Source organism: Pongo pygmaeus, chromosome 17, assembly GCF_028885625.2.
Source record: "Pongo pygmaeus isolate AG05252 chromosome 17, NHGRI_mPonPyg2-v2.0_pri, whole genome shotgun sequence".
NCBI lineage: Eukaryota > Metazoa > Chordata > Mammalia > Primates > Hominidae > Pongo > Pongo pygmaeus.
Genome location: NC_072390.2, coordinates 27,205,059 through 27,225,994, shown reverse-complemented (window position 1 = coordinate 27,225,994; position 20,936 = coordinate 27,205,059). Strand labels below are relative to the sequence as shown.

Here is a 20,936-nt window from a genome sequence, read left to right as displayed (position 1 = left end):
ATCTCTGAAAATTCCCTTGTGGAAAAGTTAATTTGTTGGAAGTTATAAGTAAATTGTAATTTTCTAGTCTACCTGAACAAACATAAATAGAAAGAATGAATGGGTTCGTATTCATATTTGTGCACCACCACATTTTCCTGTCTTATGACAGTGTAGTAGTATCTTGACTCACTGTGATAAAAGTTTCCAGAGACTTATTTCCATTTCTGCACACTGCCACAGCTCGTGACAATTTACATGCAGTTAGGACTCAAATATGAAATTTAACTTTTTCTCCAATTATAATTTTATGGCCATATTTTGTATATACATATATTTTTTAATGAGATAACACGCTAGATACTACTAGTTTTATAAAGTTATTACCTCGAGGCAATTACTTTAAAATATACACTAACATTTTTAGGCCACTTGTCTGTAATTTAACACTTCTTTATATACCATATCATATTTGGACTGCTAAATTTTACAAATGGGAGAAACTAAAGTCCATAGAGTTTTTAACTTTTTAAGGTCACACACTGATTTGTGGCCAGCAACCCAAATAAAGACCAAGTCCTTTAATTGACTAACCATCACTCTCATCTTTATTCATGTCTAGCCACTTTTGATAACCAAGGACATAAAAATATTTCATATAATCTCTACAATGCATGTATATATGCATATATGTATCAATACCCTATTTAGTTACGTTTCTATATTTCATATGTAAACATATTTCATACAGTTAAATATGATACATATTTATTGATGTATCAGGCATTTACATATGCACATCCATTAGATATATGTCTGTGTGTGTAGAAATACTCTGATTACTGGCTTGATTTAGAATTAGTTTTATGGTGTCCTTTCACTTGAATTAAGAAATATTTTATTTTTTGGATTTATTTTTTTGTTTTTCTTTTTTTTCTTTTTTTATGTTTCTTTTTTTTCTTTTATTATTTTTATTATTATTATTATTATTATTATTATTATTATTATTATACTTTAGGTTTTATGGTACATGTGCCCAATGTGCAGGTAAGTTACATATGTATACATGTGCCATGCTGGTGCGCTGCACCCACCAACTCGTCATCTAGCATTAGGTATATCTCCCAATGCTATCCCTCCCCCCCTCCCCCCAACCCAAAACAGTCCCCGAAGTGTGATGTTCCCCTTCCTGTGTCCATGTGTTCTCATTGTTCAATTCCCACCTATGAGTGAGAATATGCGGTGTTTGGTTTTTTGTTCTTGCGATAGTTTACTGAGAATGATGATTTCCAATTTCATCCATGTCCCTACAAAGGACATGAACTCATCATTTTTTATGGCTGCATAGTATTCCATGGTGTATATGTGCCACATTTTCTTAATCCAGTCTATCATTGTTGGACATTTGGGTTGGTTCCAAGTCTTTGCTATTGTGAATAATGCCGCAATAAACATACGTGTGCATGTGTCTTTATAGCAGCATGATTTATAGTCCTGTGGGTATATACCCAGTAATGGGATGGCTGGGTCGAATGGAATTTCTGGTTCTAGATCCCTGAGGAATCGCCACACTGACTTCCACAAGGGTTGAACTAGTTTACAGTCCCACCAACAGTGTAAAAGTGTTCCTATTTCTTCACATCCTCTCCAGCACCTGTTGTTTCCTGACTTTTTAATGATTGCCATTCTAACTGGTGTGAGATGGTATCTTATTGTGGTTTTGACTTGCATTTCTCTGATGGCCAGTGATGGTGAGCATTTTTTCATGTGTTTTTTGGCTGCATAAATGTCTTCTTTTGAGAAGTGTCTGTTCATGTCCTTCGCCCACTTTTTGATGGGGTTGTTTGTTTTTTTCTTGTAAATTTGTTGGAGTTCATTGTAGATTCTGGATATTAGCCCTTTGTCAGATGAGTAGGTTGCGAAAATTTTCTCCCATTTTGTAGGTTGCCTGTTCACTCTGATGGTAGTTTCCTTTGCTGTGCAGAAGCTCTTTAGTTTAATTAGATCCCATTTGTCAATTTTGGCTTTTGTTGCCATTGCTTTTGGTGTTTTAGACATGAAGTCCTTGCCCATGCCTATGTCCTGAATGGTATTGCCTAGGTTTTCTTCTAGGGTTTTTATGGTTTTAGGTCTAACATTTAAGTCTTTAATCCATCTTGAATTGATTTTTGTATAAGGTGTAAGGAAGGGATCCAGTTTCAGCTTTCTACATATGGCTAGCCAGTTTTCCCAGCACCATTTATTAAATAGGGAATCCTTTCCCCATTTCTTGTTTTTGTCGGGTTTGTCAAAGATCAGATAGTTGTAGATATGTGGCATTATTTCTGACGGCTCTGTTCTGTTCCATTGATCTATATCTCTGTTTTGGTACCAGTACCATGCTGTTTTGGTTACTGTAGCCTTGTAGTATAGTTTGAAGTCAGGTAGCGTGATGCCTCCAGCTTTGTTCTTTTGGCTTAGGATTGACTTGGCGATGCGGGCTCTTTTTTGGTTCCATATGAACTTTAAAGTAGTTTTTTCCAATTCTGTGAAGAAAGTCATTGGTAGCTTGATGGGGATGGCATTGAATCTGTAAATTACCTTGGGAAGGATGGCCATTTTCATGATATTGATTCTTCCTACCCATGAGCATGGAATGTTCTTCCATTTGTTTGTATCCTCTTTTATTTCCTTGAGCAGTGGTTTGTAGTTCTCCTTGAAGAGGTCTTTCACATCCCTTGTAAGTTGGATTCCTAGGTATTTTATTCTCTTTGAAGCAATTGTGAATGGGAGTTCACTCATGATTTGGCTCTCTGTTTGTCTGTTATTGATGTATAAGAATGCTTGTGATTTTTGCACATTGATTTTGTATCCTGAGACTTTGCTGAAGTTGCTTATCAGCTTAAGGAGATTTTGGGCTGAGACAGTGGGGTTTTCTAGATATACTATCATGTCATCTGCAAACAGGGACAATTTGACTTCCTCTTTTCCTAATTGAATACCCTTGATTTCCTTCTCCTGCCTAATTGCCCTGGCCAGAACTTCCAACACTATGTTGAATAGAAGTGGCGAGAGAGGGCATCCCTGTCTTGTGCCAGTTTTCAAAGGGAATGCTTCCAGCTTTTGCCCATTCAGTATGATATTGGCTGTGGGTTTGTCATAAATAGCTCTTATTATTTTGAGATACGTCCCATCAATTCCTAATTTACTGAGAGTTTTTAGCATGAAGGGTTGTTGAATTTTGTCAAAGGCCTTTTCTGCATCTATTGAGATAATCATGTGGTTTTTGTCTTTGGTTCTGTTTATATGCTGGATTACATTTATTGATTTGCGTATATTGAACCAGCCTTGCATCCCAGGGATGAAGCCCACTTGATCATGGTGGATAAGCTTTTTGATGTGCTGCTGGATTCTGTTTGCCAGTATTTTATTGAGGATTTTTGCATCAATGTTCATCAAGGATATTGGTCTAAAATTCTCTTTTTTTGTTGTGTCTCTGCCAGGCTTTGGTATCAGGATGATGCTGGCCTCATAAAATGAGTTAGGGAGGATTCCCTCTTTTTCTATTGATTGGAATAGTTTCAGAAGGAATGGTACCAGCTCCTCCTTGTACCTCTGGTAGAATTCGGCTGTGAACCCATCTGGTCCTGGACTTTTTTTGGTTGGTAAGCTATTGATTATTGCCACAATTTCAGCTCCTGCTATTGGTCTATTCAGAGATTCAACTTCTTCTTGGTTTAGTCTTGGGAGGGTGTATGTGTTGAGGAATTTATCCATTTCTTCTAGATTTTCTAGTTTATTTGCATAGAGGTGTTTGTAATATTCTCTGATGGTAGTTTGTATTTCTGTGGGATCGGTGGTGATATCCCCTTTATCATTTTTTATTGCATCTATTTGATTCTTCTCTCTTTTTTTCTTTATTAATCTTGCTAGCGGTCTATCAATTTTGTTGATCCTTTCAAAAAACCAGCTCCTGGATTCATTTATTTTTTGAAGGGTTTTTTGTGTCTCTATTTCCTTCAGTTCTGCTCTGATTTTGGTTATTTCTTGCCTTCTGCTAGCTTTTGAATGTGTTTGCTCTTGCTTTTCTAGTTCTTTTAATTGTGATGTTAGGGTGTCAATTTTGGATCTTTCCTGCTTTCTCTTGTGGGCATTTAGTGCTATAAATTTCCCTCTACACACTGCTTTGAATGCATCCCAGAGATTCTGGTATGTTGTGTCTTGGTTCTCGTTGGTCTCAAAGAACATCTTTATTTCTGCCTTCATTTCGTTATGTACCCAGTAGTCATTCAGGAGCAGGTTGTTCAGTTTCCACGTAGTTGAGCGGTTTTGAGTGAGATTCTTAATCCTGAGTTCTAGCTTGATTGCACTGTGATCTGAGAGACAGTTTGTTACAATTTCTGTTCTTTTACATTTATTGAGGAGAGCTTTACTTCCAAGGATATGGTCAATTTTGGAATAGGTGTGGTGTGGTGCTGGAAAAAATGTATATTCTGTTGATTTGGGGTGGAGAGTTCTGTAGATGTCTATTAGGTCCGCTTGGTGCAGAGCTGAGTTCAATTCCTGGGTATCCTTGTTGACTTTCTGTCTGGTTGATCTGTCTAATGTTGACAGTGGGGTGTTAAAGTCTCCCATTATTAATGTGTGGGAGTCTAAGTCTCTTTGTAGGTCACTCAGGACTTGCTTTATGAATCTGGGTGCTCCTATATTGGGTGCATATATATTTAGGATAGTTAGCTCTTCTTGTTGAATTAATCCCTTTACCATTATGTAATGGCCTTCTTTGTCTCTTTTGATCTTTGTTGGTTTAAAGTCTGTTTTATCAGAGACTAGGATTGCAACCCCTGCCTTTTTTTGTTTTCCATTTGCTTGGTAGATCTTCCTCCATCCTTTTATTTTGAGCCTATGTGTGTCTCTGCACGTGAGATGGGTTTCCTGAATACAGCACACTGATGGGTCTTGAGTCTTTATCCAGTTTGCCAGTCTGTGTCTTTTAATTGGAGCATTTAGTCCATTTACATTTAAAGTTAATATTGTTATGTGTGAATTTGATCCTGTCATTATGATGTTAGCTGGATATTTTGCTCGTTAGTTGATGCAGTCTCTTCCTAGTCTCAATGGTCTTTACATTTCGGTATGATTTTGCAGTGGCTGGTACCGGTTGTGCCTTTCCATGTTTAGCGCTTCCTTCAAGAGCTCTTTTAGGGCAGGCCTGGTGGTGACAAAATCTCTCAGCATTTGCTTGTCTGTAAAGTATTTTATTTCTCCTTCACTTATGAAGCTTAGTTTGGCAGGATATGAAATTCTGGGTTGAAAATTCTTTTCTTTAAGAATGTTGAATATTGGCCCCCACTCTCTTCTGGCTTGTAGGGTTTCTGCGGAGAGATCCGCTGTTAGTCTGATGGGCTTCCCTTTGATGGTAACCCGTCCTTTCTCTCTGGCTGCCCTTAACATTTTTTCCTTCATTTCAACTTTGGTGAATCTGACAATTATGTGTCTTGGAGTTGCTCTTCTCGAGGAGTATCTTTGTGGCATTCTCTGTATTTCCTGAATCTGAATGTTGGCCTGCCTTGCTAGATTGGGGAAGTTCTCCTGGATAATATCCTGCAGAGTGTTTTCCAACTTGTTTCCATTCTCCCCATCACTTTCAGGTACACCAATCAGACGTAGATTTGGTCTTTTCACATAGTCCCACATTTCTTGGAGGCTTTGCTCGTTTCTTTTTATTCTTTTTTCTCTAAACTTCCCTTCTCGCTTCATTTCATTCATTTCATCTTCCAGGGCTGATACCCTTTCTTCCATTTGATCGCATCGGCTCCTGAGGCTTCTGCATTCTTCACGTAGTTCTCGAGCCTTGGTTTTCAGCTCCATCAGCTCCTTTAAGCACTTCTCTGTATTGGTTATTCTAGTTATACATTCTTCTAAATTTTTTTCAAAGTTTTCAACTTCTTTGCCTTTGGTTTGAATATCCTCCCGTAGCTCGGAGTAATTTGATCGTCTGAAGCCTTCTTCTCTCAGCTCGTCAAAGTCATTCTCCGTCCAGCTTTGTTCCGTTGCTGGTGAGGAACTGCGTTCCTTTGGAGGAGGAGAGGTACTCTGGTTTTTAGAGTTTCCAGTTTTTCTGCTCTGTTTTTTCCCCATCTTTGTGGTTTTATCTACTTTTGGTCTTTGATGATGGTGATGTACAGATGGGTTTTTGGTGTGGATGTCCTTTCTGTTAGTTTTCCTTCTAACAGACAGAACCCTCAGCTGTAGGTCTGTTGGAGTACCTGGCCGGCCGTGTGAGGTGTCAGTCTGCCCCTGCTGGGGGGTGCCTCCCAGTTAGGCTGCTCGGGGGTCAGAGGTCAGGGACCCACTTGAGGAGGCAGTCAGCCCGTTCTCAGATCTCCAGCTGCGTGCTGGGAGAACCACTGCTCTCCTCACAGCTGTCAGACAGGGACATTTAAGTCTGCAGAGGTTACTGCTGTCTTTTTGTTTGTCTGTGCCCTGCCCCCAGAGGTGGAGCCTACAGAGGCAGGCAGGCCTCCTTGAGCTGTGGTGGGCTCCACCCAGTTCAAGCTTCCAGGCTGCTTTGTTTACCTAAGCGAGCCTGGGTAATGGCGGGCGCCCCTCCCCCAGCCTCGCTGCAGACTTGCTGTTTGATCTCAGACTGCTGTGCTAGCAATCAGCGAGACTCTGTGGGCGTAGGACCCTCTGAGCCAGGTGCGGGCTATACTCTCCTGGGGCACCGTTTCCTAAGCCCGTCGGAAAAGCACAGTATTCGGGTGGGAGTGGCCCGATTTTCCAGGTGCCGTCTGTCACCCCTGGAAGGGGAACTCCCTGACCCCTTGCGCTTCCCGAGTGAGGCAATGCCTCGCCCCTGCTTCGGCTGGCGCACGGTGCGCTCACCCACTGACTTGCGCCCACTGTCTGGCACTCCCTAGTGAGATGAACACGGTACCTCAGATGGAAATGCAGAAATCACCCGTCTTCTGCGTGGCTCGCGCTGGGAGCTGTAGACCGGAGCTGTTCCTATTCGGCCATCTTGGCTCCTCCCCCCAAGAAATATTTTAAATTGCTTTTTATCATTTTGTACAGACTAAGATTCTTGCGTTCTCCCTCCTTCCTTCTTTACCTCTTTCATCCTTTCCCTTTGGGAAAATTTGTTGAAAATGCAAATGTGGCCGGGCGCGGTGGCTCACGCCTGTAATCTCGGCACTTTGGGAGGCTGAGGGGGGTGGATCACGAAGTCAGGAGATCAAGACCATCCTGGCTAACATGGTGAAACCCCGTCTCTACTAAAAATACAAAAAATTAGCCAGGCGTGGTGGCGGGTGCCTGTAGTCCCAGCTACTCGAGAGGCTGAGGCAGGAGAATGGTGTGAACCTGGGAGGCGGAGCTTGCAGTGAGCCAAGATGGCGACACTGCACTGGGGACAGAGCAAGACTCCATCTCAAAAAAAAAAAAAAAGAAAAGAAAATGTAAATGTTGGCCGGGTGTGGTGGCTCACGCCTATAATCCCAGCACTTTGGGAGGCCGAGACTGGCAGATCACTTGAGGTCAGGAGTTTGAGACCAGCCTGGCCAACATGGTGAAACTCCATTTCTAGTAGAAATACAAAAACTAACCAGCTGTGGTGGCACACACCTGTAATCCCAGCTATTCAGGAGGCTGAGGCTGGAGAATCACTTGAACCCGGGAGGCGGAGGCTGCAGTGAGCCACGATGGCACCACTGCACTGCAGCCTCGGTGATAGAGCAAGATTCTGTCTAAAAATGAAAATTTAAATGTTGCCTTATTCTTGTGCTGATTCTTCTGTAAACCAAAAGTCCTTTTGAATGTCTGTCCCAATTATTTTCAGGTTCTAGTTGAATCCTTCATTTGATTTAGCATATCTGGTACTTTTCTTAATGGAGAATTAATATAGAAAATATTCTCAGGAAACAAATGCATTAAAGTCCCATCTATTTTAGGATACTAGTAACAATGTCTTAAATGAGTGAGTGTACTCATGACCCTTTGTGACTTTGCCCCTGAGTTTCATTTTGAATGGCAGTTCAACAACCCTTGCTAGCATTTGCAACTCGAAAGTAATTAACTGCTCTTTCAGCCTGGCTACATAAATGCCTTAGGATGTACCATAAAAGGTCCATTTCATGTCTTGGTTCAAGGAATAGCCTAATGATATGAATTGATGTTAAATCATTGTGAATTAAGGCAGAGCTGTTTAAAGAAATGAAAAACCAGCACAAAGTTTCAGTTTATAAACAACAGGAACAATATTTTAGTAAATTTACATTATGTTTGTAGTCTCTGAAGTAAAATTCATTCACAGTTTTGTGTCTTATTTTGACTTAGTTGAATGAGATTTCCCCAGCAATTTTAAAAAGTCAGTATGACTTATCCCACCTTGAATATAAAAAAGAACTAAGACAACCAACTCAACAAAGGGAACCAATGTTGCTGGTTTTTAGCTGGTCTAGGAATTAACCCGGTATCATCTCAGGTACAAACCTCATGTGGTGCTGGCTTCCCTGAGGTCCTCTGCAGCAGGAAACATGGCTGTGATCGTTTAGCTATGTCTGCCATGCAAGAGGATGCAAGAGGGTAGCAGAAATTTCATCAAGCAAGCCAGCATATTGCAGTAATAGGATATAGCAGATTTTATTTTTCTATGCATTTGTATGAGCAAAATGAGGAGTTAAAAACAGAACACGCCAAAAAGGCACAAACCACCCATAGATACAGTCTTGAAAAAAATCACTAGATTTATGTTTTTCTGAGAGGAAGATTTATTCAGGTAGAAATATGTTGTTTTGTACAATGATCTCATTTATCATGTGTAGTATCACCCACAGTGACATCGGCATGTGGAATACCTTCATTTGGTGCCTAGAGAGCCTTTCAACAGGCATCTAACTAATATACTGGGAGTACTATTTATGATAAGATTGACAATGATATAGAAAAGAGTCGGTCTCAGATTTTAAACAAAGAGAGGGACTTTCTTGGATTGTAAAGTGTGTTTGCTAGTGATTTCTTAGTTTTATCAGGCTGGGCATGGTGTGTTTTTTGCTTCATAGCTGTCCCTTCTATTCACTGCTTTAGTAAGACTTACTACTGGAAGGTCCCTGAATGGCAGCAATGGTGGACTTCATTATCCAGAATGCTCGATTCTCCTGTAGCAAAATGAATCCATTGTGATAGTTATTTTGGGAAATGAGTCATCCTGGAAATGTATTTTTGATGAGATAAACTGTAATTTCAGGCATGTTTTTAAAGTGGTGATACCTTTGGAATATAAATATAAGGAAACAATTTAATGATATAGGAACTAATACCTTTGATGATTTTGAAGACATTCTCAATAAGGAGATTAACAATGAATGCTTCCTAGAGCTTAAATACTACTTCTTGAGAGAACTTTTACCAGTTAACTTTAGTGGAAAAAAAAATCCTTTGATATCTGTGTAACTGACTCACTGTAATGAGTGGGCTTGCTCATTCAAGATATTGCAATTAGTATCCTAAAACAGGCACCACTTTAATGCATTTTTGTCTTGAGAATATTTTCTGTATTAACCATTACAAAAAGCATCAGATATGCTAATTTGCATATGCTGTGCACAGTGGTTGGTATCCTAAAACAAATTAGGGTTATGCCTACTTGAATAAGCTTATGTGTTTAAAGATGGTTTATTTCACAACTTTGAATGCTGTGAAAATCTTTATCAACATGCTTTTTCTTATTAACCCAAACAAAATTGTTCTCATCAATTTAATTCTTCTACATTTTAATAATTGATGCATGTTTAGCTCTTTTAAGACTGAAAACAAAGCATCTGAAAGACAGCTTTCTGGCTTGCCTTTCAGAACCACCTGTTCCTATTGCCCCACCTCAGCTGGCCTCCGTAGGAGCCACCTACCTGTGGATACAGCTCAACGCCAACTCCATCAATGGGGACGGGCCCATTGTGGCCCGAGAGGTGGAGTACTGCACGGCCAGTGGAAGCTGGAATGACCGGCAGCCAGTCGATTCCACAAGCTATAAAATTGGACACCTTGACCCAGATACAGAATATGAGATTAGTGTACTCCTGACCAGGCCAGGGGAAGGTGGCACTGGCTCTCCTGGTCCAGCTCTCAGGACAAGAACAAAGTGTGCTGGTGAGTATAAGGAACCCTGCAACTAATTGTCATTGTCTTTCCTGGTGTTGACTGGCAGCCCTGGGGTTGATCAGATGGCTAGCACGCTTCCCCTAGCTCTATCAAAAGCTGTGTATGAACAGAAAATGCCCTTAGCCTGTGAATAGTCAGCTAACAGCTTGTGAACTTGGGGACCAGTAACCTCCAGGCTTGGTATTTCTCAGCCCGCCCCTACCCTTTTTCCTATTGTTAATTTATTTCTTACTCTGAGTACCACATAGTTCATATAGGAATTGTCTGTGAAGTTTACAGAAACTGTCTACTCTAATGATGTCCTCTAATAGGTCAGACTCTCTTACTTGGGTCCCTTTGTTTTATGTTCACAGTTAATGTGCTTGTAGCCTGGAGGGGCTCTGGAATAACAGATTCCATCTTAGAGATAGCCTTAAAGATGTGTTTTCATTGGTGGGTGTTTAATGGAGGGTCTGCTGGAGAATGACTTGGGCCCATTTGTATCATAAGCAAGAGTAATTTGTGTGCTGGGTGCAGTCTTTAGTTTGTTAGATTATAAATTTCGAATTGTGCTAAACCCATTCCACAACTTAAGTAAAAGTAGGGTTAATGGAGAGAGAAGTGTAAAATCTTCCAAAAATCAAAACCTGAATAAAGCTCCCCAATTAGAGGTTGTAGTGTTGTTTCTGTATGGCTACTCTCTGGTAGGAAGCAGAGAGAAACAGTATATTGGGATACTTAAGTGTTCTTTTATCTTGTAAATGAGGAATTTCGGTGTTGAATTGTGTGCTGAGATGAGGAGATTCCATAAACTGTTATGGTGTTAGTTAATTATTCAGATAGCATTAGATAAGAATACATTTATCAATGTTTCATTTCTTTCTTAAGTTTTAAAAATGTTTAGCATAGTCAGACTGTATCTGGTAGGAGTAAGAGAAATTATTAAACCTTAACCATTGTAGCTGGTTTTTAAATTTTTTCTTCATAATTTGTATGATACTGCTTCCACAAGTTCAATACTCATGGAAAATTCTGTATTTTGAAAAAGACTTTTGTTAGAAAAGGGAACAGGTACTTTTTTCTTCTGGGGATACATGCTATTGAGTACAGGGACTGGCCTGGGTTAGTAGATGGTGTACTTTGCTATTTTGTACATCTTTCATCTGTTTCTCAGACCCCACATCTGTATCCTCCTGGCACCTTTGTGCAGGCAGTCTGGTCCCTGGAATAAGACCTGCTGTTTTGAATTGGTGATTCCCACAGCCCTGAGTGGTGGCTCTAAGGAGAAAGGAGAATTTCCCAATCCTTTCTCTTCCTGTCTTCTTTAAACCTTGTCATCTCCTCTATTTAGCTGAATAAATTCAATCATTGTTGTAAAACAGTTTTATCTTATCATTTGTTACAATGCAAACAATAGCTATGGATAATACTGCCTATATAATTTGACAAGATAGGCATTGCTTTCAAATCTGTTATTTTACCACTGCCTTATGAATTCTCCAGGGCAGGTTCTTTGATCCCCATAATACAGATGGTGAAAGTGAAGCCCATGTGAGCTCCTTTTTACTTCTAAGCTCACTCTGTAAGAAGTAAGTTTAGTGTTATTTCACTTTAGTGTTAAGAATTCCTGTTTTGGGCATGGCAATATATGGTTTCTCTCTCTCTCCAAAAGCAGGTTAGAATTTCATTGTTTGGATTGGAGAGAGACTGTGATGTTTCAATTCTAGTCACTAGCAGCCCCACCTACATAATGTTTCCAGTCCTGTTCTTTTTTTTTTTTTTCTTTTTAACACATTTTTGCCTTTTCTTTTGGTTTTGTGTCTGTACATCTCAGCTATTGACACATTGCTGTATATATATCCACTGATTGTAATGCATGTGTCTGTGTTTTCAGGAAGCCTTTTGATATTGCTGCATGATTTGTAAATGGATAATGCTCAAAGAGACAAAGTACCTTTTAATAATAGATTGACAGTTATTTTTAAGAAATGAAAACCAATTTTGAATTGATATTTGTAGGCCCACACTGTGCCTCAATGTGTGAAACCTCACCTAAACCAGGAAGCCTAATGATGGGGCGCCCTTTCCTCTTAACTGTTTGCAGCCTGCAGTTGGTGCTGTTTGTGATGCATGGTCTGGTTGTGCCCTGTGCTGGCATGGAGTCACCCTTAGAAAATGGAGAGAGATATGTTAGGTGAAAGGGTCAAAGTTAGAAAGAAGAGGGGGAGGCATGTTAGGTGGGTGAGGAAAGTGAAAGGTGAGGAAAGTGAAGTCAAATTAGACTTTTTGCTATAGGAAGAAATATAGTTCACCCTTTCTTGACCTGGGGTTTTGAGAAAATCTGCAGGTAATATCAGTAATCACTGTTTATGATGAGTGTGGAATTTTGGGAAGCAGGAGCAAGTTAAAGGGAAAAAATGTGCTGTAAATTATAGACTGAAAATTTGGTATCAGTCCCAAAGTATTATTCAGATGGTTTGTGAGCATTTAGAGTACCTAAAGAGCAAGTCATGGATTTCATAAACATGGGAGAGACTAGAAGCATTCTGCAGCAATAAGTGGAAAACATCCTTGGCCAGGGGCAAATGGTTGATGAATCTAACAGGGTGATAAGTAATAGGAATAAATCTAAATCCTTCCTGTATCGTTCAAAAAAGCCAAGAGTACTGGCTTGGAATTAGAGTAATACAGTTTAGCAGCAATATGTATGAAGAAGAGATTGAGGATTTGGCTTCAATGCAAATCAATCTACAATATCATCCATCTTGTATAAATTATCCCTGTGATGTTAGTACCTCACCATCCCCTGCAAAAAAAAAAATCCTAAAATAATCTTAGGTTGCATCAGGAAAGCAAAATGCCCATATTGAAGGAGGTGATAGCCTTACCCTACCAGTGCTGTTTAGGCTTCTCATAATTCTCACATTTATTTCTAGTTCCTGCTTTTTAAGAGAGACAGCACAAAATAGATTTTGCCCATGGGGAGGGCAATCAGGATAGGAAAGGATGTGGAACCTTTCTTAACTAATGAGGAATGGTGGAAAGAACTGAGAAGGGGATGGGGAGGAAAGGGCACCTGTGTAAACTCGACAAGAGCTGAGTGAGTTTCTTGTGGCTGATTTGTTCAAGCATAACCTGACATGGTAGAAATTGATTTCTATATTCAGAAGATGATAGAGCTGGTTGACCTTGAAGATCTCTTCAGTATGAAATTCTATGATTCATTTCTTGTTTGCTTTCTGATGAGATGATCCACCAGATATTTCTACCCTGAAAGTCTTTCAGTTTCATTTTTATTTCATCCTTGTCTAAATACTCCATAATCATGCTTATCAAGTACTATTCTTTGGGCAGTGAAGGTCTGCTATTACATTTCCAAAAATCCGAGCAAAGGGGGAGGACGTATAAGTTTTTATTACAGTGAAGTAAAATAAATTTGAAAGACTGACTCACTCTGAGATTTCCTGCCTGGGTTTTGTGCTAAAATATCACTTCAATTCTTGAAATAATAGTGCTTTTGGGTGCTAGAGCCAGAATCAGCGGTTGAGAACACAGGCTCTGGGAGCAGCTACCTGGGTTTTAGTGTTGGCTCTGCCTGGCACTAGACACAGGACTAGAGAAAAACTGCTAACCCTCTCTGGGCCTGAGTTGCCTTATCTATAAAACAGAGGTGATGATAATAATAATATGTGTTTCATTGTTTTGTTGTGAGCCTTAATGAGCTACTGAATATCAGTTGCCTAGAACAAACTCTTACATATAGCACGTGGTCAATCAGAGTTAACTACCATTTAATAAATTTTTGTCTTTTAACGTTTTCATTCAGAAGAATTAGACACTGGCTACCTCATTACCCAATGTTTTAGAAATATTGCTTATCTGGGAAATCTAAAATCTGAGAACCATGATTTCTATTGTGGGCTCATAGAATTCTTTGCAGTTGTACATTATGTTCTCATCTGTTAAATCTGTTTATTTTGGCCAAGCTCCATGTTTTCGTTTCTGTGCTGCATCAGTGACACCTGTCCTATCATTTTTTGGTGACACCCATGAAACTGTATTTAGCTTCTTGTATTAAAATGGCAAGATCACTATTTATTGCTCATCATTCCTGTGTGGCTTGTAGACACAGTCTCATTACCTGGTTGGATTTCTGCAAGGATTGTATTGTAACACATTTCCAAAACTCTTGCTTCTTATGCTTCTGAAAATTATTTCCAAATATATGCACAAGCTCTCCATGCAAGACCTTGATCCAATCACATAGCTTCCCTGATTCCATATCTTCATCTCTAAATTTGGGGCAGCAACACCTGCCCTGACTGTATCAGTGGGGTTTCTGAAGATCAGGTTAGATTTTATCTGTAAAGACATTTTTCAAAATGATAAAATGCTCTGCCAATATGGGTTATTGTAAAAAGTGATTATAGTCAAGCTACCTTCAAGCTTTATATACATATCCAATTGTTTTCCATCTTTGCAGTTCAGCTATAGTTGGGTAACTTTAGAGAGTTAAAATTACTTCAGCATCCAGTTAAACAAAATGCAATTTAGTTTGTGGTTTCTAATGTATCCTATATTCTCAAATTATGTGCAGCCGGTATATCATAAGCCATTGAATAGTAGCTACTTGAAACAGAGAAATGGGTGATGTTGTTAGATTAATTTTCACAGTGGGCTTTTTATGTGTTTTATTTGGAGATACTTCTTTTTATGTATTCTGGTTATTGGTTAACTGTGGTTAAGTGACTTGCTAATAACTGGCCCCAGGAGCTAACGAAGGATTATTATAAACTAATGACTAAACAATTAAGATTGGTGAGAGTGAAACAAAGCTTAATTAAAATGTGTCCTTTAGCATTAATATACCTAAAAATATTTGAAAAAATAATGATTGCACCTTAAAAAATTATCCATAAGATGCATATTGAGCATCTGTATTGCCAGGCACTATTCCAAGCCCTGCCGGTAGAGTAACAAGATTTCTGTCTTCAGAACTTATATATTTTGGGGTACTAGAGGAAGGGAGTATATAGGCAACATATATATATATATATGTATATATACACGTGTGACCAAGGCAGGAGGACTGCTTGATACTAGGAGTTTGAGGACAGCCTGGGAAACATAGCAAGACTCCATTGCTACAAAAAATTAAATAAAAAATAATTAGCTGGGCACCGTGGCATACACTTGTAGTCCCAGCTACTCGGAAGGCTAAGATAGGAGGATAACTTGAGCCCAGGAGTTGGAGATTACAGTGAGCTGTAATCACACCACTGCACTCCAGCATTGGCAGAGTAAAACCCTGTCTCTAATATATATATATTACACACATACCTACACACAACACATGGTATATAATACAGTGTCAGATAAATGATAAATGTTATGAAGAAAAATAGAAGAAGGGATAGAGAATACAGAGGTAGGAGATGATATTTTTTATTATTTTACTATGTTTAAATACATATAACAAAATTTACCATCTTAACCAGTTTTAAGTGTACAGTTAAATCATGTTAAGTACATTCAGCCAATCTCCAGAATCTGTTTTTCGTGTGTGGGTACATAGTAGGTGTATATATTTATGAGGTACACGAGATATTTTGATACAGGCATGCAACGTGTAATAATCACATCAGGGTGGGGTATCCATCACCTGAAGCATTTATCCTTTGTGTTACAAACAATCCAGTTACACTCTTTGTTATTTTTAAATGTGCAATTAAATTATTATTGACTCTTGTCACCCTATTGTGGTATCAAATACTAGTTTTACTGAGAATCTTTACATCTTCCCAAACTGAAACACTGCATCCAGTAAACACTAACTCTCCACTCCCCTTCCTCATAACCCTGGCAACCACCGGTCTCCTTTTTGTCTCTATGGATTTAACTATTTAGATGTCGTGGAATCATGCAGTATTTGTCTTTTTGTGACTGGCTTATTCCACGTAGCATAATGTTCTCCAGGTTTATCCATGTCATCACGTGTGCGATTGCACCTTTTTAATTATGCTGATAATTGAATTGTATATATTTGTTTCATATAATTCTTTGTGAACTACTTAGAGACTGTAAGCACTGACCTTGGCTTTCAGTTTAAAAATGCACCTTCTTTATGACTTAGGGAAGTGTTTACTAGTAAAGCATGTACTGCTGGGTTCCTGAGGAGTCCAAGTATGATCAGGTATCCTGGAAACGTTCTGTCAGAATGTCAGAGCCATCCCATCCAGAGCTAGCCTGCTGCTTGCTGGGAATAGGAGAGAAGTATTAGAAGTCTTTAATAAATGTGATGGTAAGAAGTATATACATTTTTATAAATGTGATTTTTTTATAAAAGTGATAGTGTTTTTATAACTTCCATTTTTTTAAATGATTAAGAGTGAGTGAGTTTTAATATCTGTCTGCATAGAGTTATATATTTGTCTGCCTAGTATATGCCTAGTTAGAGCTTTTTACATAACTATAATAAAAACTTGGAATATGTATTACATTAAAATGTGTTTTGTTGTACTTAGATGCTTTGACAACATGCAGTAATAGCTATCATATCTGCAGTATTTTCAGTGGCAGAAGATACTGGACATACTTGCCACTATTTGGAGTCATTTCACCTTTCAATCTTTGTTCTGTGAAGGTTTCAGTGTCTGCTTATCCCATTTGTGATATGCAGTTTTGTGAATCTCCTATTTTTTTGATGACAGTCGTACTGTTGCATTTGAACAGATGTATTTGTGTAGCTTTCTTGTATCCTTGCCTTGTTCTTCTATGAACAAATAACATACATAAACAAACATATATTTGGGTGTATTGGAGGGAGGGAATATATAGGGAACATATATATACATATGGAGTTTAAACAAAGGATTGGTGTTCCTTCACAGTAAGGACCGAACATTCCCGACTGTGGGAATTTTGTACTAACTACAAATTTACAGTGTTGTGTTTTCTTTTATCTTATACACTGAGAACATCTCTCAGTGTGCCTTATGTAGTAGCACGCCCTGTCTGTCATACCTGGTCCAGTCTAAATGGCACTAGATTTAGGTTCATATTGGTTTTGGAATATTAATTCGCTGTGTTTGCCTAGTGGTAACACTAGAGTGACTTGTTTTAAATATATCTGAATGAGATTCTCATGTTGGAAATGAGTAGTGACAGGTTCCTTGGCAAGGGGGCATTACATGAAGCCCAAACTGCACCATGCCTGCATTCAACCGAAGGCTGACCTTGCTGCTATTTATTTATTATTTTTAGTTTCTTTCTGTGGGAAAAAAGGAAATAATTCTGGTTGAAATGGGAATAATCTGAAATTAAACCCTGCCAAAACCTGATTTGTTTTCTCTTAAATCAAAGATAGTAGTATTTGTCTTTTCTGTACAGAATTATCATTGGCATTGCAATAAGTATCTGGACTTACAGGGCTGACCCTCAGGTACCTGGGGCCATGTGGGAGCTAATCTAACAATGGCTGTTATTCGGAAGGCATAAAGGCCAAAGACCTAATTGAATGGAGCACAGTTTATTTTTAATTTAAGTTTATTTACCAGGGAAAAAATTAAAAGTGTTCTAATTTTAAAACAGCTCTGCCACAGGGCAACATGTTTTAATGAATTTTCAATACATTAAGCCATTAAAAACCTTTTTAAATTATGAACATTAAAAGGGCATGAGGAGTACCTTCCCTATTAGACTGCAGATGTCAAATACTTTGGGTCACATCACAGTGTACATAGGACAGGAACATATCAGCAATGCAGTGTCTTTTTTATTATAATATATTCAGTCTCTTCCTTACAGGTGTTTAGGCCCCAGAGATTTTGTAATTAATACCTAAACCTCAAGTTCTGCTGCCCTTAAACACGGATTCAGCACTTTGCCTGTGCTTGAACCCTGAGGCAGCGGCAGAGGGGTATAGAATAGAACTGCTGGAGCAATTCTGCATGAGAGGTTCAGAAGCTCCTCTAAAAAGTGCGGACAGATGGAGGTGGTTGTTCATAGAGTTATCCAGTGACTCTTAAGGTGTTGTGACTTTCTGGAAGGTGTCAGGCAGGCCCTTTGGCTGTGAAAAATGAGCATGGTAACAGTGCTCCTCAGCTGCTTCTAGGCTTGTTTTTGAAATCTTTGTAGGTGGCTTCTTGTGTAGCTTTGAATACACTGAGGAGGCCAGGAAAATCAAGGGAAAGAGCTGGAGATTGCAGTCAGGGGCCTGTGGCCTAGTCCTGCTGTCCCTTTGATGAGCCATCTAACATGGGGAAGAATCACAGAACCGTTTCAGGCTGTATTTTGTCTATCTGTGAGGGGCTTGACCAGCTTCCTTGTTCTAGGGATCTGACAGGTCATCAGTCACTGTCAGAGGGGGTTTGCTATGGGAAAAACATGATTGTTATTAGTATGAGTCCTTGTCTGAGCACCAGCTACAGCTGTGAGCGTGGTCCTGCAGCCCCTGGCATGTTTGAGGATGCCTCTGCATCCCGCAGCAATATCTCCTAGGAAAGGAAGACATCTATCTACTAAATCTCCTTTGAACAATTCTTAAAGAGACCCCAGGCCATCTTAATTTCCCCCAAATCTCTTATATATTTAGTAAGAAAAAAAATTATTGATGATGACATGATTAATTTTTTATTAGAGCACATGCCTTAATTCTTTATCACATTTATAATGTGGAGAGGTTATATTTTATGATCTTTATGTTAGCATTTATACTACACTGGGGTCCTATGCATAATCTGTATGTACTGCATACGTACGTGTTTTGAAAGGACTTTGAGCATAATTGACTGCTTTAAATTATCATAGAGGCTTATACTTTTGTGACTGCCTTTGTGAACATTCAGAGGAAACAGTGTTCCCCTGGGAAACTTCTTTCACTTTATAGTCTGACTGACTTAGGTGGGTGAATGTTGGTTCTGGCACAAATAGCTAAAAACTCTCAACAAATGAGTTAACCTTGCTATTCCTAGTTTTTTAAAACGTCTGGTCAGTGTTTTTTTGTTGTTGTTGTTGTTTGTTTTGTTTGTTTGTTTTAAACAGTACCAGCATTGTCTTCATAATGCTGCTGGGAAAATTACATATGCTAATGAAGGAAAACTTGTTAGCAGAGTACTTTGGTCACCTGGTGGCTCCTGAATGAATCCTAAGTAGGTTTACTATTAAATGTTGATACAAAATTATGTTTCGTTACCACAAGGGATACACACTCCTATGGTGAAATCTTTCAATAGGACTTCTATGCTGAATGGATTGGGTTGCATTTGACACATATACAAGTTGCAGTTTAAGCAAAACAAAAAATATATATGTATCCTCAAGGTAGTGCTGAGAAAAAGAAATGATCACATGTTCACTGGAACCTGGGAAAACTTTTTGTTTTACCTCTTTAAGGTGTGGTCAGGATAGAAAACAGCATAGTGACCCAGGGTCCCTGTTCTGCAGGGTAGAAAAAAATAGAGTAACTGCAAATACTTCATTTACATATGAGACATTGTTATGCTGTGGTTGTGGATGTATTGCAATTATTAGTGACGTGAAAAGTGTTTTTGACACTTTTAACTTTTTGGAGGGTTCTGTCCCCACTCTAACACTTTTTTTTTTTTTTTTGAGACGGAGTTTCGCTCTTGTTACCCAGGCTGGAGTGCAATGTGCAATGGCATGATCTCGGCTCACTGCAACCTCCGCCTCCCAGGTACAAGCGATTCTTCTGTGTCAGCCTCCCAAGTAGCTCCGATTACAGGCATGCGCCACCACGCCCAGCTAATATTTTTGTATTTAGCAGAGATGGGGTTTCACCATGTTAATCAGGCTGGTAGCGAACTCCTGACCTCAGGTGATCTACCTGCCTTGGCCTCCCAAAGTACTAGGATTACAGGCATGTGCCACTGCACCCAGCCCACTCTGACACTTGTAAGTTTATCCAGAGGACTCAAAGCTTGATGGTAGTTTGCTTAGAGCCAGAAGGCTGAGGTGTCCTGGAAGACACGTTTCTCTTTTGCTCATTTGCACACCTACCCCAGGAAGGCATGTGAACCCTTACTGAGTAAGATTGGATGACTGGGGTCTTGGTGCTGTGGATGTAAGGAATGTAAGCACACGGGTAAAATTGTTCACCATAAGGGCTGCTTCTGAGCCAGGCTTACCTTGTATCCAGTGTCCCTGGCCTGAGAGTGGGCAAAGCCAGTCTTAGCCTTTGTCTTCTGAACATTTTAGGAAAAGTTCACTCACTCTTGACTTACCAGGTATGTTACGTGTTATGTCTGGAACCACTGTCATGCTTTGGGAAACAAGTGGATTTTATCTTGACCTCATATGTCCTGTGTACTTCCTTCTATCCATGCTCCTCTTGGCACATCCAGATGCATTCTCTTCTTATCCACCCGGCTCTCAGTTTATTCGTCCTCATTAACATGAAATGTGGGCTCACTGGGACATACTCAGTGGCATCTGGCCTCCAGTTAGGACTTGTCAACTTCATCTGTAAGGATAATGCTGCTTGTGCTTTTAAAAACTAAATAAGAAGTAAGATAAATGAGAGCTAAAACTTGTATAGTCATAACAACAGATTATGAAAGATTGATAATATGTCAAAATTTTGGTTTATGAGGGTTAACCATGTTCCTTTGTGTAACACTTTTATAAATTAATTTTAAGAATATAAATAACTGGTAATTACCTATTAGAATAAACTGCAAGTGAATAGAATGCTTTAAAAATGAATAATGGAATTTAAATTATAAATACAAGAAATTTTATTAGGAAGTATGGTTATACCTATTATTAAAATAGAAAAGATAATAGAGCTGTTTGATACCAAAATTGCTGATCCTCCATCCATG

General features: G+C 39.1%; 1 protein-coding gene across 20 annotated transcripts in view; it reads left to right on the top strand.

The window, feature by feature from the left end:
* The window catches only part of PTPRM (protein tyrosine phosphatase receptor type M), an 840,386-nt gene that overhangs the window by 393,460 nt on the left and 425,990 nt on the right, over positions 1–20,936 (top strand). For all 20 annotated transcript variants that reach the window (XM_054460379.2, XM_054460383.2, XM_063653925.1 and 17 more), the window contains one exon: positions 9,811–10,104. In XM_054460379.2, coding sequence (XP_054316354.1) covers positions 9,811–10,104 — 294 coding nt within the window. The remainder of the gene's footprint in view (positions 1–9,810; positions 10,105–20,936) is intronic.